The 15,063-nt window shown below is 40.4% G+C and overlaps 1 protein-coding gene across 7 annotated transcripts in view; it reads left to right on the top strand.

Moving 5' to 3' along the window:
- Nucleotides 1-15,063, top strand: part of LOC116494255 (prefoldin subunit 3) — a 37,458-nt gene that overhangs the window by 20,675 nt on the left and 1,720 nt on the right. For 2 of the 7 annotated variants that reach the window (XM_032196015.1, XM_032196016.1), the window contains exons 15-22: nt 55-165; nt 1,022-1,138; nt 1,270-1,300; nt 1,800-1,920; nt 3,869-3,892; nt 4,006-4,062; nt 4,397-4,504; nt 5,052-5,511. In XM_032196015.1, the coding sequence (XP_032051906.1) occupies nt 55-165; nt 1,022-1,138; nt 1,270-1,300; nt 1,800-1,920; nt 3,869-3,892; nt 4,006-4,062; nt 4,397-4,504; nt 5,052-5,066 (584 nt within the window). In that variant the 3' untranslated portion in view covers nt 5,067-5,511. Of the gene's footprint in view, nt 1-54; nt 166-1,021; nt 1,139-1,269; nt 1,301-1,799; nt 1,921-3,868; nt 3,893-4,005; nt 4,063-4,396; nt 4,505-5,051; nt 5,512-9,126; nt 9,405-10,717; nt 10,800-11,412; nt 11,538-12,562; nt 12,630-13,080; nt 13,180-14,913; nt 15,053-15,063 lie in introns of those variants that run through there. The other 5 variants (XM_032196014.1, XM_032196018.1, XM_032196019.1 and 2 more) reach the window with 4 other exon arrangements.

Raw genomic sequence — 15,063 nt, forward strand, 5'->3', positions numbered from 1 at the left:
GCGAGTGCTATTATTTCTTGGGTGTATTTGATTTACCCTAAATTTCTTTTTCAGGTTTTCCTCTTCATTCAGCTCCTCCAAGTACAACCCCTTCAACAATTAATGTGGACTTTGATGCTGTTTTTGGAGGAAAATCTACAGCACCAGAGTATAGGACTACAAGTGGTAAAAACTAGTTTATGACTAATTCATACCCTACAGGCAACAGTTGTTTAACAGTTTTGTATAATTGCTCTTGCAACGCAGAACTTAATAGCTTAATCCAGTTGTAAGCTGACTGTAGGGCTGATGAGATAACAGGCAATCAGTTGAATTGTAGTTATTTAAAATTAGCTCTGACTTATCTCCTGCTGTGTACTAACTGTTTCCTCTCTCTTTTGGGGGGATAATCTTTGAATGCGACCCACTGGATATCTCTTAACGGGTAAGCTTACCGTAATCTGTTTTCAGTGCTTATGACTTCAGTGTTTTCTATTAATACATGATAACGAGTTCCTTATAACTTCACTGAGAGGCATTGTACTTACAGAAATGCAAAACTACTTGTGTGCATGCTTTGCTTTAAGAGTAACTTGAGTTATGATCTTTCTCTTGGTTGGCTCTACTTTGTCCCAAAGTCCTTATAAACATATAGCAAAGGAACACTTGTGTACATTCAAGATGCCTGCAGTACTGTGAAATTACTGCTAGTAGCTACTAGAACACTTTGAAATTATCTTTAACAACTTTTGCTCTGGAATTTTAGGGGAGTTCCTGCTTAATTTAAAAGTAACAGCAGTTACTGCGGAATTAAAACCGAAGACTCTAGCAGAGTGGCAGATCAGTATTCTATAAAAAATAAGTGGTTAAGCTCTGCTTCTGCCTAAGTCTTAGACAGTTCCAGCATGTTGAACCTCCATGTACGAATACTCAAGCTGCTTAGTGTTTACCTCTCTAGTCTGTGGATGTCTTTTTATTAAATTTGATGCAACTTCTCTTAAGAGTTGGTTTTATGTTCTTTGTTTAGCTTTTAACATTCTAGATGATGTATTGCAACCCACAGTACCACTACAAAGTCAAAGAGCCCCTTCAACCAACCAGCAAAGTGGAAAAATTTTGGCAAATGACCTCGATTCTTCTCTTGCTAATCTAGTGGGAAGTAAGTTTTGAGATTTATTTTCCCACTTGTTACTGAAACCAACCAACCAAAAGCTCCCCTCTACTATAAAACAAACAAACAAACAAAAAAAAAACATGGGGTTTATATATCTGTTTTTCCCACCCTCACAGATCTTGGCTTTGGAGGAACTCCATCCAAAAAGTAAGTGCATATTTATATTTATAACATTCTGACATGACTGCTGCTAGTCAGTAGCGCAGTTTACCAGCACTGACATGGCAACAGTCTCCACTCTGCAAAGTAATCTGCTACCAAGACCAGCATTGAAACAGTGAGTCTGTGGTCAGTCACCGTAACAGTCAGACTTTATATAAAAAATTTAGTCTTGTAATTGCTCTATATTTAAGTCTTTGAGGCACCATAGAAGATCTTGCAATTATATAAAATTCTAGTGAGCATTGCGCTGTACATTCCAGTAATGATAGTAATCTCTATCATTAGATAGCATATCTCTGCTGCAATGAGTATAGTATAAAGTCTGGGGATTCTGTTTAACATTACAAGTAGTTACTGAAACCCTGAGTGGTTCTACTGCCCATAGCTTTCAGATGCCCACCTGCTTTAAGGCATGTGTTCATTATGTTGTTGTTACTGTATCTTTTGTCTTTGCGTGAAAATTAATACCACAGTTTCCTTTTAGATCAGATATGCAGTGGACCCAGCCTACTGAGAAAAAACTTACTGGTGGAACAAACTGGCAAGCAAAAACAAGCACATCAACCACGTGGAACCCTACTCCCCTACCCACTATGCCACATATGGTAATTTCTGTACTGCTGAAATTGCACTTTATTCTATCAAATGTCTCTTCCCTGTATGATTTAATTAAAAAAGAATAGCAAAGGCTGTTTAGGACAAGACTTGCGTGGGGGGAATGTTTGTGGGATCACTTCTCAAACTGAGCAAGGCAGAGATTTTTATTTCCTTGCATTGTCAATATTGTCTGTTTTTTAAAAAAAAAACAAAAACAACAGATTAAAAAAAAAAAAAAAAAAGAACACTTGAGAGGGAAGCTCCTTACTTGAGACCTGTAGAATTGCTTGAGTTTTTGCTGTACCAGAATGACCCCAAGACAAACAAAATAAGAGGTGTGTTTGTCTTAGACATTTCCCATGTGCATGCAAGATTGCTAAGAACCTATTATAAGGGGAGAAAAAACAATGCTCATTCTGTTTTTTGCAATACTGTTTCAGTTATGTTATATGAAACAGTATTGCATCCTGGCAAGGCACCTCTGTTATTAGTTCAAGCAGCACTTTGGATTTCTAAATATGCTTAACAGCAACTTTGTCTCATTCCTAATGCAATACAAAACACTGAGTGGAAGCTTATAGAGTAATTTCAGTGAAGGACTTTAACTTCTTGGAGGGCTGTTTTTAGGCAGATGAATTTTCCTATGCTTTTAAGACACTTTCCTGGTGTCTTCCACACAAATGTAGTTTGTATTTGTATGAGTACTTCTGAAATATTATAGCTGTGTTGGAGGGAAGTAGATTGTTCATCTCAGTTACATATAACATACGACAGTTGTATATATGACTGTTATATGTAACTATATGAACAACTGCTATATGTTATATGTAACTGTTATATGTGACTATATGTACTACAGCCGTGTGTTACATGTAACTGACACATTTACTATGAGTTTTAGACTGCTGATTTGTTTTTCCCCATGAGAATAGATTTGTCTGTAGTGCCTTTTTTCCTCAGCTTATGAGAGTCTGCTCACTCAAAACTCACAGTTGAATAGACTGAAATCCATTATTGAACTCGAATGAAACCCGACAGTTCAAGTGAAAGAATGTCAGTTGTATAGTGCTTACATGTGAGACTTCTGAGACCAAAGACTTTTTGTTCTCTATTGATGCTCCAGAACATTAGGTTAGAGTGCTGATACATTTTCATTTCTAAAAGATAAATGACACCTTAGTAAATATGGAACACTGGGTTTGGGTTGTGTAATTTTTAGTTCTTATTTTCATGCCTAATGCTGTTTGGTCTTAGGCATTTGAATGCTCTGTGCCAGGTACTTGTTCACACATTTGCTTGGAATTCCAGCAATGTAGGATGCAAAGAACTAGCTCAGCTATCAACGCCTTTAAAAATCAGTGCCCAGACATTGGAAAGGTCCAAGTATGCTAGTTTGGTCTGCGGCATTCAGAGTAATGACCCTCAAGTTCATGTACGGTCTGTATAACCTTTCATAGTGAAGTCCTTTAACTAGCACTTCATTTCTGATATGATCAGTGCTAGTTAATAACATGGCACTATGAAATGCATGTAACACTGTCTACGAACATAACCTGATTAAAAATATATATTATCAGCTTAAGATGTTCACTACTCTTTTTTTTTTTTTTTTTTTTTTTTTCCATATTGTGATATGTTGCAGACATCTGAAATTAGTATGTGAGTAGTGTCTGGCTGCAATAGACTCAGATCTGGCTAAATTTAGTAAAAGTTCTATTTTTGCTGTAAGTCTTTTAAGTGATAGCGTCCTAAGCTGAGAGCCTATCCAATTTAACAGTCACTATCACTCACGTTACTCTCCTTGCACTTCCCTCCCTCCTCCTCTCTAATGATTTTAGTGAGGTGAGCATAGTTAGTCAGTCACGTTATGAGACTTGAATCCATCCCTCGGTTAGAATTTCCAGTTTGAATATCTCCTTAAGTAATTTTCTGTCCTTACTCCTTTTGCTGTGCCAGAATGGAGTACATTATCCTGGATATGTAAGTCCATTTCTTGTAAATGTTGGTTATATTAACTATTTGAAAAATGTTTTGTGTATATTACTAGTATGCACAAGCTTATCTAAAATATATAATGATTTTCTTGATCGAAGGTACCTGCTCCTATCACCTACCCAGTGACCACACCTCAAGTGCCTGTATATGGAATGGTAAGAATTGTGACAGTCTGACCTTCTTGAAAACCTAGTTGTCTACTCCTGCCTGCTCATGGGAGGCATTATTGTTTGAATTGTCCTGCAACTTGTGTTCTGTTTTGTAACATCAACAGCGTGTGAGATCAGGTGGATTTTTCACTGTGTGTTGGAAGAAATTAGTTTAAACTTCATACAGAAAGATTTAAAAAAAAAAAATCTGTGCTATGTATGTTTGCATTTAGCTGCTTATTTTCTGTTATACTTACAACGCAATAAGAGAGCTTCTAGAATTTGAGTTTTATAGACCTGTTTTGTGGATTGTTTGTTGTATGTTTTTGTTTTCTCTCAGGTACCTCCTCAGATTGGAGCTGCTCCTTTGATGGCACCCCAGTCAATGATATATACGCAGCCTGGTCTAAGGCCAACGAACCCTTTTGCACCTGTCTCTGGAACTCAGGTGAACTGTTCTTTTTAATGAAAGATCACACTGAAACTTTAATCTTAGCAAAAGCAACTAAATACCTCGTGAAGGGCTACTAATATATTTCTGCATCTGAAAGTGGGAGGTTCTCAGTCAGGGGCAACAGCTTTTCCTGGTGAGGAAGCAAATTCAGATAGTAAGGGCATGCAAGTGCAGGAAGTAAGGAAGAAACTGAAAATCTGAAATTTAGTGACTAGCTTTTCACTGTGTCAGAATTAAGAAAATGAGAATGATGAAGGCACGTAGAATTCCTATGGTATTAGCTAGATACTTCCTTTAGTCATAATGGTTAGAACAACGATGAAAGCTTTCTGAAGGATGGGTGGTGGTGGGGAAAAAAAAAGGAATGGAGAAGGGATCACTGAAGCTGAAGAAATTGTCATCCAAATATGTTGGTTTTAATGTTCTTTGGGACTTTTTGAGGTGCCAAAACCCAGCTTGCAAGTAACAAAGCATACAAATAGATTCATAATGAAACATTGTGCTAAGGAAGTGGCATTAACATGTAATCCCTGTTTCACAGATACAGTTCATGTAGAGCTGCCAAAGCCGCAAGATGTGAGAACAACCAAATCCTGGTAAAAAATAAAGACTGAATTTCATTCTTTTCATGATGTATTCCTGAACAGGGCAACCATTTCTCCCCTGTATAATGTAATATTATTTTGAATTGCAGTGCTTTAGAGATTCTTGTTTATAACAGTCACTGCTGTGTGAAATTGTTTGTTCACTGATTTCTAGATTGCTCAGCAGAAAACTGTATTCAATGAGGTTGACTTAGAAGGCACAAGCTGGATTCTTATCTTCAGAGCTGAGAATAGGTTTACACGATTGCTCTGCAACCATGTTCATCAGTGGATTGCATTAGGAAGCTAACTGAGAATGTCAAATCTATTTATTTTCTCCATGAATTCTGTGGCTGTTGTAACCAAGACACAACTCAAATGAGGTTGAGCAATAAAACTTTGATATGCTCTAATAAATACTCTGATAGAGTAATGCTTGCGTTATAAGGCCAATGTTGTGCAAAATCAGACAGCTCTTTCCAATTAGAATAGTTTAAAGTAATTTGAAAACTTTATAATGTGAGTTTTAAATGCTGTGAATCAACAAGATATATACATATTAAATATATATAAAGAGAGTAAATTAATAAATTGCTCCATTGGGTTGTCAGTGTTACATTGCTAGTTGAAAGGGCCAGGCTCTGGTGTGGGCTGTTGTGGGGTAGGGGAACCAAGCGTGTTACAGAATAGCACGTGTAGCCTCCAACAGGTGACAGTAGGTGCACTTCCATTGAGCGTCTTCTCTGCAGATGGCATCTTCTGTAGCTCAAGGAAGACCAGGTTTTGTTACAATGAAGCTAGGTGCTCCCAATAGCAGCAAAGGGGAGCAATTAAAAGACGTGTTTGCCAACTGCTAATGAGGTAAGAGATCCAATTTATTAAAAACAAAACAACAACTTTAAAAAGAAGTCTGTTAGCTCCAAAAAAAAAAAAAAAAAAAAAAAGGCAGACCTTGCCATAATGCTGACACTTCAGAACTGGCAACTCCACTGAAACTGTCCCACTCTAGAGAATTGCTTGTGCTGCTTTTTTGAAACAAAAACCTATTTGCAAATCATATAAAAGTATTTTTAAACGTGTAAATATATGTAAACTTTTAAATACCTTTTTCTTTAATGCTGCAGTAATCTTTTTCTTCTGTATTATTTTCAAGATAAAAATGCTATATTAAGAAACGTGGGCTTCTAAGAGGAAAATCTTGTAAATGAACTAATTTCTGAAGTACGCTGTTGTTGATGGGTCAGATGTACACACTTCTGGCATATCCTGAGTTTTAGTAGTCTTTCCCCAAAGTTTAGGTGGGCTATGAGAACACCAAATCTTGTAGTTTTCAATGTCCAGTGAAAAGTGATAGTATAAATGAAAAAAGTGGCTAATAATAAGGATTAAACAGAATGAGGAGCAACCTTTCTTCCAGAGTTCTGTGGCAGAATACAGTGAAAATCTCTCCTGTAAGGTAAATTCTGTGAATAGTAAATATTAAAGCTGTGTTTTCAAAAAATGAATAATATTCTATTTTTACCATAAGTGAACCTCCAGAGTAGCACATCTTTTATCTGTAGATAGTAGGCTATGTTACTGCAGACATCTCCCTCTGACTATAAATGCAGATAGTCCTGAACATCTTGTCAAACTGTCTTTTAGAGAATGTATGAAATGCAACGTTTTCTATGTAGTGGGAACAAGCATTCTCTTTGGACAGATAAAGCATTTAGATAGAGTGCAAAAGTAATGTTTCTTAATGCTACAGAAGTATTTTTGTCAAGTGAAACAGTGTAAAAATTAAAAATGATAAAAATAAACTTGAAATTCGTAGCCACCAACTTCCTGGGAAATGTGACATTGCAGGAGTTCACAACAGACTCTGGATGCGTATTGATTTAAAAGAATTTGGACTGGTATAGCATGATACAATGATCAAGTTGGAATTACAAAAGGGCTTCAAGCTTTAATCCGCCTTCCTTGGGTTGAACAATTGTATAATTTTAAGCCCATGTTCTTCAGTGCCTGTAGTTACCCTCTACATGCTGAGGGAACAGATGCCATTTAGAATGGGTCATTGTGTTGAGGAGGCCATTTATTTAAGAAATTGTTAATTCCATTGATGTATTCAGCACTGGAAAGTCATGAATTCCAATTAAACCAGTAGTTCTAGTAATAAATATCTGGGCATTAATGGCAGAGTGCTACAGCCAGGCAGTTTCTAGCACTGCAGCCTGTTAGATCTCTCATATTGAGTTGTATAAGTAACGTTCAGTTACTTTAATAAAATATACACAGTTTGCCAGGTATTTATTTATATATTTGTCAGAAATTTTATTGTAGAGCACTCTGAATCTCTGGAAAGGACTTCACTCAGAAATTGATTTATTACTGGCTATAGTTTGCACTACCTTAACTTCTGGTTTGCTCTGGATTTTTTTAATGGTTCTCAGTGTGCTTTCTTGTAGCAAAGCTGTCTGCTAGCAGTTTGTTTAGTATTGGAAAAGGGGAAACAGCCATAAAGTACATCCTAGAGACTCTGCTAAGCTACCTTTTCAGTCTTGTTCAGAATTATTGGTACAATAAAACAGTTACTTTGGATTTATTCTTAGGAAGAATAGGTTGCTTTACACACTTCTCTGCACAAAAGTGCACTGTGCTGCTTTCTTATCAACCTCTTCTTTTCACTGTGTTGTAAGTAACAACATAGTTTGTACATTAGAAGTAAAAACAAAGACTTAGGGTGCTGTCAAGGCTTTTTTGGCTCAGAACTTGTTCTCCAAAAACACTTTGAAGACAAAAGTTGCTCTTGAGGGTAACTGTAATGGCCTGCAAGAGTGCGACTAGTGGTTGTGATGCGAGAACTCTGAAGAGAGATGTATATAAATGTGACTTTCCTTTTTGTTTTCTTCCAACTCCTTTGATCAGAATCCTGTTCTGAATGCTTCAGAAAGCAGTTAACTCAGCTGTCACTCCGTGTTTGTCTGAACAAGGAGGAAGACTTTTGAAGTATGCTGTGTGCTTTGCATTATTGTGCTTTAGTGGGTCATGCAAGCCTGCCTGTTGGGACTTGGTGCTGCTGCAGGAAGGCTGTCTTTGTGGGGTGTACAGTAAGATAGATAACTTTGGGGGGTGTTTGGAAAGGGTGATTGTGTTAGGCCTACTGGGCTTGAAAAGTGTACCTCTTTTTAAATAACTGGGGTTTTATAATGTTCTTTAGATATAGTTTGACTTTGCCTCCAAGAAGTTACTGAATTCAACTTTTTTAATTTTGGACAAATTACGTACTAGAGAAATCTCAGTTCTGTGCACATAGTGGTGGAATACTTGTAGGTAAAAATGACAAATGAACTTTTTTAATTAAAAAAATAAAAATAAAAAAAAAAACTTCAGACTACAAGATTGAATACAGGGTGTATCTACATCTGTGCTTTTTTTTTCTGTGGCAGGGAGGGTGGGGATACAATTAGAATAGTAAGCACTGTGGATCGGTGCTTAATTTGTATATAAAAAGGAAAACTTCTGTTTTGGGTAGTTTGTATTGTAAGGACAACATCTAAAGGCACTGTATCAGTCATTTATTTCCATTTTAAAGATTATATTTTTGAGCAATGGAAGCTGTACATGTTATCATTTATACATTTACTGGTAGCTAGGAATATAGAAAAACTTGGTATTACTCTGAAGATGTATTTGATTTGTCATTGGTATTTACTGCATCACTACTTTATGCAGATGGTTTGTTTAAAGAGATTGTAGTAACTTGTGCAGTTACAAGAAGTATAACATCAAATCTTTCAGTATATCTCCAACTTGTATCTTTGTGATTGAATTTAATCCTGTACCAAATGTTTGGCTGGAATTTCATCTTGGAGCAATGACAAAGTAGGTGCTGGAATAGATTCCCCACCCTTACCCCTTACATTATTTATTTAATAGGTGTTGTTTTCTATGTTATGTTTTTCCCCATAACAGGTTTGTGCCTTTATTGGATATTTATTTTAAAAAGCTACTTTAATTTAGGCTTTTCAGGCTTTTTCTTTTTTTCAGATGTATTCTTGTATTGGCTGTTCCTGTCCATCAGTTCCTTCATTTTATCAGAATACGCAATGTGTGGGAAAAATACTATCCACAAACTGGAAGGGAAAAAAATGAGGGTTTATGTTCTATTGATTAATATTCATTTTGTAAAAAGAAGCCTAAGCACAAGACCAGCTGTCTGGCTGTGTTGGTATTTTAATCGTGGAACTTCACACTTTGTTAATACACAAACCATTGTTTTTTTAAGATTGTTGCTCATATCCAATCATTTGAAATGTTTTGAAAAATAAACTTTGGCACATGCAAAGCCTGTATGTATGAGACTGTTCTTTGAAGTGTTTGTGGGCTCGGATTTTAGGCTTTCTGTAGAACCAATGGCAGACAATTATCCTGTTAACTTTCTGCACTTAGCTTTAATGTGATGTGTCTCACTCAAATCTTAACTACAGCAGTTTGCAAATTCACACCAGTTTTCCTTTGACAAGCTGTGACCGAGTTCGTGCAGGGTAATGGGACGTGATTTGGGGGGAGGGGGGAGTGCAGGGGAAGACACGGGGCTGCTTGTATCAAATGGTGAACCCAGGAGAGAACCTGTCATCCACATCCATGTGTCAAATCGGCTTTGGTCAGTGCAGAGTTAAGTATTTGGTAGTCTCATGATTGCGTACCCTTGTTCACTACTGCAGAGAGCAGTAAGTGTTGTTTCCTTAGATTTGCGTGTTACCCTCAAATCATGCATGAGCGCTGTGAACAGTCTCAAGATAAAAAAGAGCCTGACAACTCTTAATGGTGCAGTGCTGCTTGTGTGCAGTTGCCTGTGAGCCTTCTGTTGATTTTTAAGCCTTTCTGTATGGAGAGTTGTGGGTGGATGTGCTGGTTTTGTTTGTTTGTTTTGTTTTGTGTTTTTTTCTGAGAGGTGTTTTAGTTTTGTTTGAGTTTGCCCAAAGTTAGCCTTACTGCCTAGCCAGTCAGCATTTCAGCGAGCACTGGGGGCCTGGAAGAGACAGGGCTCATTTGCACGTCTTCTGCAGAGGTTTCTGCTTCTAAACCAGAGGCCTTGAAGCCCAGGGCTGGAGATAGCTGCGTTTGTGATTTCTGTAGCTGTAGCGATGTGCTCTGTGCAGCAGCTCCTCCTTGCTGTGTCACTGCCAGCCCAGGGCTTCCCCTTGCTGCCGAAGGGCTCGGCCCCAGCACTCAGCTGTTAGGGGACGGGGCCAGCGGGCTGCGTTCCTGGGCACGGGGCCGAGCTGGGGTTGTGGAAGCTGCAGTCTCCTTCCCAGCGCTGCCTGCCCCTTTCACCTGCCGCAGCAATGGTACCTGGCAGGGGGCGGCAGAAACTCCAGCGCGTAACCCCGCAGGGGGCCTCGCTGCGCTTCTGCATCCTCGCGGTTGTGTCTGACGCCCGCAGCTCCGCGCCCCCGGGCGGCCCCGATTTATGAATGGCGCGCGTGGCCCCGCCCCCCGCCGCGGTCCCGCCAATGAGCGCCGCGTGTCCCCGCGCCCGCCCCGCCCCCTCCCCTCCCCCCGGCGCGGCCGTGATGACGTCGCTCCCCCTCCCCTCCCGTCCCCTCCCGCGGCGGCGCGCGCGCAGCGGCGGTTCCAAGATGGCGGCGGCCGGCGGCGAGGCGGCGGCGGGGGGCGCGCGGCGCGGGCCCCTCGGCATCCCCGAGGCCGTCTTCGTGGTGAGGCCGCGGGGCTGTCGCGACAGGGGCCGAGTCGCCGACCGAGGGGGCGACGGGCGGGCGGGCGGGGTTGGTGTGGCGCTTCGGGGGGAGCCCCGCGCCGGGGCCGGGCTGGCCGGGGGGCCCGGCTGCTGGGGCAGGGCTGGGCCCTGAGGCGCTGCCCGGCTGCGGGGGGCGCTTCGCTGCCCTCGGCCTCTTTGCGCCCTGCCCGCTTGGTCGGGCCGCGGCGCTTTTGGTGCTTTTGCTTCGTCAGTGTTAAACTGCACAGCGCCGGGCAGGGGCTGTCCCCGCGCTGTGGGCAGGCGAACTCAGCCGGGAGCTGGGGGGGAGCTGGGGGGAGCTGGGGGGAGCTGGGGGCTTCTCCTCGGGTAACGCCGGCAGCACCGAGCCCCCCGCTGCAAACCCCGGCAGGAGGCTCTCGGCAGGAGAAGGGTGGGGGCTGTGTAGAGGGGCGAAAGAAATCAAAATGGTTTTGTACTTTACTCCAGGAGAAAAGAAGTTTGTTTACCTAGAAAAAAATCTAGACTTAGCTGCGAGTAAGATGACAGCAGAGCTCTATCTGGGATTTCTGCAAAGCCCTTCTGACGCTGAGGGTTTTTCTCTCCCCTTAAAGGAAGATGTAGATTCTTTTATGAAGCAGCCTGGAAACGAGACGGCAGACATAGTTCTTAAGAAGTTGGATGAGCAGTATCAGAAGTATAAATTTTTGGAACTTAATCTTGCTCAAAAGAAAAGGAGGTAAGTCATAATTTTTGCAGAACTGGGAAATGTTTAGTGCGGTTCTATTTTTTTGATATAGCCTAGTTTATTTAAGTACCCCAATAAGTAAAAAATAGCTTTTAGAACTAATGTTGGCAGTACCTTGGGAAAAATAACAGCTTCCTTTTTCTTATTCATGAGAACTATATGCAAAACCAACCAACCAAACAAAAAGTATTGTTGAATTGGGCCTTAGCCTCTAAGGCTAAAAAGGCTTGCTTTACTGTTGTAATTTCTTCAGCCTAATTCAGATAAGAATACATTTTGTCAGCATCTACTGCATCAAGCCTCTTCTGGGTCAGTAACCTCTTACCTCTGCAGTAGCTTCAATCTTGATCTGAAGCTAGGTAAGAAGCAAATTTTTAAACCCAGAATCAAAGCATTGAGGCAAACTTCATTTGAGTTAAGTTTCTTCCCTGGTGGTGTTCCCCTGGTAATTCACAGCCGGCAGCCTGATTTGGTGCTCGCTGCAGTTGGAGCCTGGCCAGTGTGGGAGGACAGGAGGGCTGGGGAGATCCCTGAGGAGGCGGCAGACCCCTCAGCTCTGGAGGGAGCTTTCAGTTTAACAGTGCCAAGTCTTGTGGCCCTAAACCTTGTGGCTTGTAGACCTCAGCAGAAACACACTTGTTTTGTTTTACCTGCAGTGAGTTTTGTCTGTGTTTCTGCTGAGGTTTCCCTCTCCTCTGTGGAGGTCAGAAATATGCAGAAACACAGCAGTTCAGCAAATAGGTCTGTGATGCTCTGTGTTTGTTACACTTTGAAATTCCCGTGTGTTGCTCACTTCAGAATGCTGGTGAGCCTCAGTATGCTGAGAGGCAGGTGAAGCAGTAGATGAGATGTCTTTACCTGCCATAATCTTTAAAATCTGCATTTATAGGCCTGGAAAGCTGTTCAGAGATTGAAGTGTTAAAATGGAGGTTGGATTGTATAGTAAAGCTGATCACTTGTTTAGGAAACTTTGTGTCTCTGTCAAATAATAAATTATGACTGTTGTTAATTCACAGGCTAAAAAGTCAGATTCCTGAAATTAAACAGACATTAGAAATTTTAAAACACATGCAGAAGAAAAAGGTAAACTATTTTGAATATCTAACGAGTATGAGAAAAGCTAACTACCTTTCCACCCTAACAGAACACATTGCAAGAAATGTTTTGGAGAGCACACTTAATATGCCTTTATAAATAACAGAATTGTTTTAAAGGTATGTAGTACTTTTTGAAAGCTAGTTCAAAACAAGTAATGTTTGGAATGCAAACTTCACTTCTCATAGTGCATAGATTGCAGCTATGCTTTGACTTTCTCTCCAGTCCTTATAGAGATTTCTACGTTGCTTTTAAATATTTTTAAAAATGCTTTAGTCTTGGAACTCTTGACTTGAATGTTGAAGTAATGTTTAGTTCCACCAAAGTTAATACTGTACCAATGGCAAAAAAGCAGAAAAGTGCACTCCTTGCTGTACGTTTTGTCTCTGACATACGTTTCTAGTGAAAATAGTAATTTTAAGTTGTCATTTGTCCCAAGGAATCCACAAATCCAATGGAAACCAGATTTTTATTGGCAGATAATCTCTACTGCAAAGCTTCAGTTCCTCCTACAGATAAAGTTTGTTTGTGGTTGGGGGTAAGTAAAATAGAACTCCTGAAACTGTTTAAATAACGTAGTCTTACAAGAGTCAGCATTTGTTACTGTCTCATCTGTCCTTCTAGGAGATGGGGGCATAACTGTGCTGGTGTGTACGTGGTAGTGCTGCGTCTTGTCAGTGAAGCAAGCCTAGGAAGACAATTTCAGCACGTTAGTGGAGTTTGTGTTTCTGTTTTGATGGCTAAACATAGCAAGACCACAGAGATTTGTAGTCTTGCTGAACTGTTTTTTCCCCAAAATCGTATTTGTGACTATTTTCCTTATCACGTTGTGGTTCACATTACCCCAGTAATTGCCTAGGATTGCAACGTGCCAGACAAAACAACTAAGTCTGTTAACTAGCTTCTTGTCTTTACGTTATTTGTATTTAGCGTGCTGCTTTCCCTCTTCATGCAGGTTCTGGGGGAAAGATGGGATTTTGTTCCTCACAGATACCTGCCAGCATTGAGAGTGGGGTCTGTGCTAAAGACTGGTGGGATCAGAGCTCGAAACACGGATTTCTAAGCACTGAAACAATCAGGCTGGGATGTTCCGTAGCAGAGGCTTCCTTATCTGTAGCGATAACCTGCTAATGTTTATTCTGAGACTTCTAAATCCCTGGTGTTCCCAAGTGTTGGCTGCCAAACCAAACAGCCTGGTTAGGACAGAAGCGTTGTTGACACGTACAGCGTCCTGGCTGATTTGGCAGTTATTCCCAACCTCCTTTTCTATCACAAAAAGAGGAGATTTCTGTCTGATACCCCGTTGCTTTCAAGAGGCTGCCTTCAAAAGTCACAGAGACTTTGACAGTGCTCCAGGTTTATTTTGATAGAGAATATCAAAGAAAGTTCATGCTGGTTCATACAGAAAAGCTCTCATGAAATACCACAAATGATTTATTCACCATCTTTAGGTGTTCTTGGGCTTTCTGCCTTTTATCCTCCACGTTGCTTACAGTCTGTGTGTTGGGCTATGCATTTTACTATTACTGCAGAAATTATGTCTTCCAGTTATTTAAAAAAGAATGGCCTCTATCATACCTGCATCCATGGTATTTCCTGGACTCGCATCTAGTTAATAGTACGTGGCTCTGTTTAATGTAGAGTTCTTAAATGGGACAAAGCTTCACGGGCGCATCTTTACTTGGTACCGCTTTTTTTCCCACTCTATATGGTAGTTCCTTACTGAAATGAAGATTTGTATATTAAAAATCACCATGTTATATTGGACTTTAATGCATTTTACATCTTTACCTGTAATAATTGTTGCTAACAACCATATGTTTTTCCATGTTGCACATAGATCCTAAGGTTAATCTTGAATGCAGCGAAAATTGTTGGTAGAGTTGTGTGACCCTTGAAAGATGCGGCTAAGAAACCTGAGGAGTCTCTTGCTTTTCAAACATGGTGGGGATGAGATACTGATACCTAAAAGTTGACTGCAGTCCACAAAGAGAGGATTCCCCTGTTGCTTAGCAGTAGGAAGAAAAGTTCAGTTCCCCAGGGGGGTTGTCACTGGTTTGCTGAAGTGATGGAAGCCTCAAGTGGCTTCTGGCATTGCTGGTCCTCAGTCCTGTTGTGGTCTATCAGGACAGGCTCTGTTAATGTGATTAGTTACAAACGATGGTGTGAAATATTCACAACAGTATGAAATATCTGTGCTATGGCTTACTCCTTACCACGCAAGAGTAAAAGCTTATACAAATCTTTTTTTTTTTTTTTTTTTTTTCTCTAGGCCAATGTGATGCTTGAATACGATATCGATGAAGCTCAGGCTTTGTTAGAGAAGAATTTGTCAACAGCCACAAGAAACCTTGATTCTCTAGAGGAAGACCTGGATTTTCTTAGGGATCAGTTCACCACTACAGAAGTCAGTATCCTTCTA

Source organism: Aythya fuligula, chromosome 13, assembly GCF_009819795.1.
Source record: "Aythya fuligula isolate bAytFul2 chromosome 13, bAytFul2.pri, whole genome shotgun sequence".
Taxonomy (NCBI): domain Eukaryota; kingdom Metazoa; phylum Chordata; class Aves; order Anseriformes; family Anatidae; genus Aythya; species Aythya fuligula.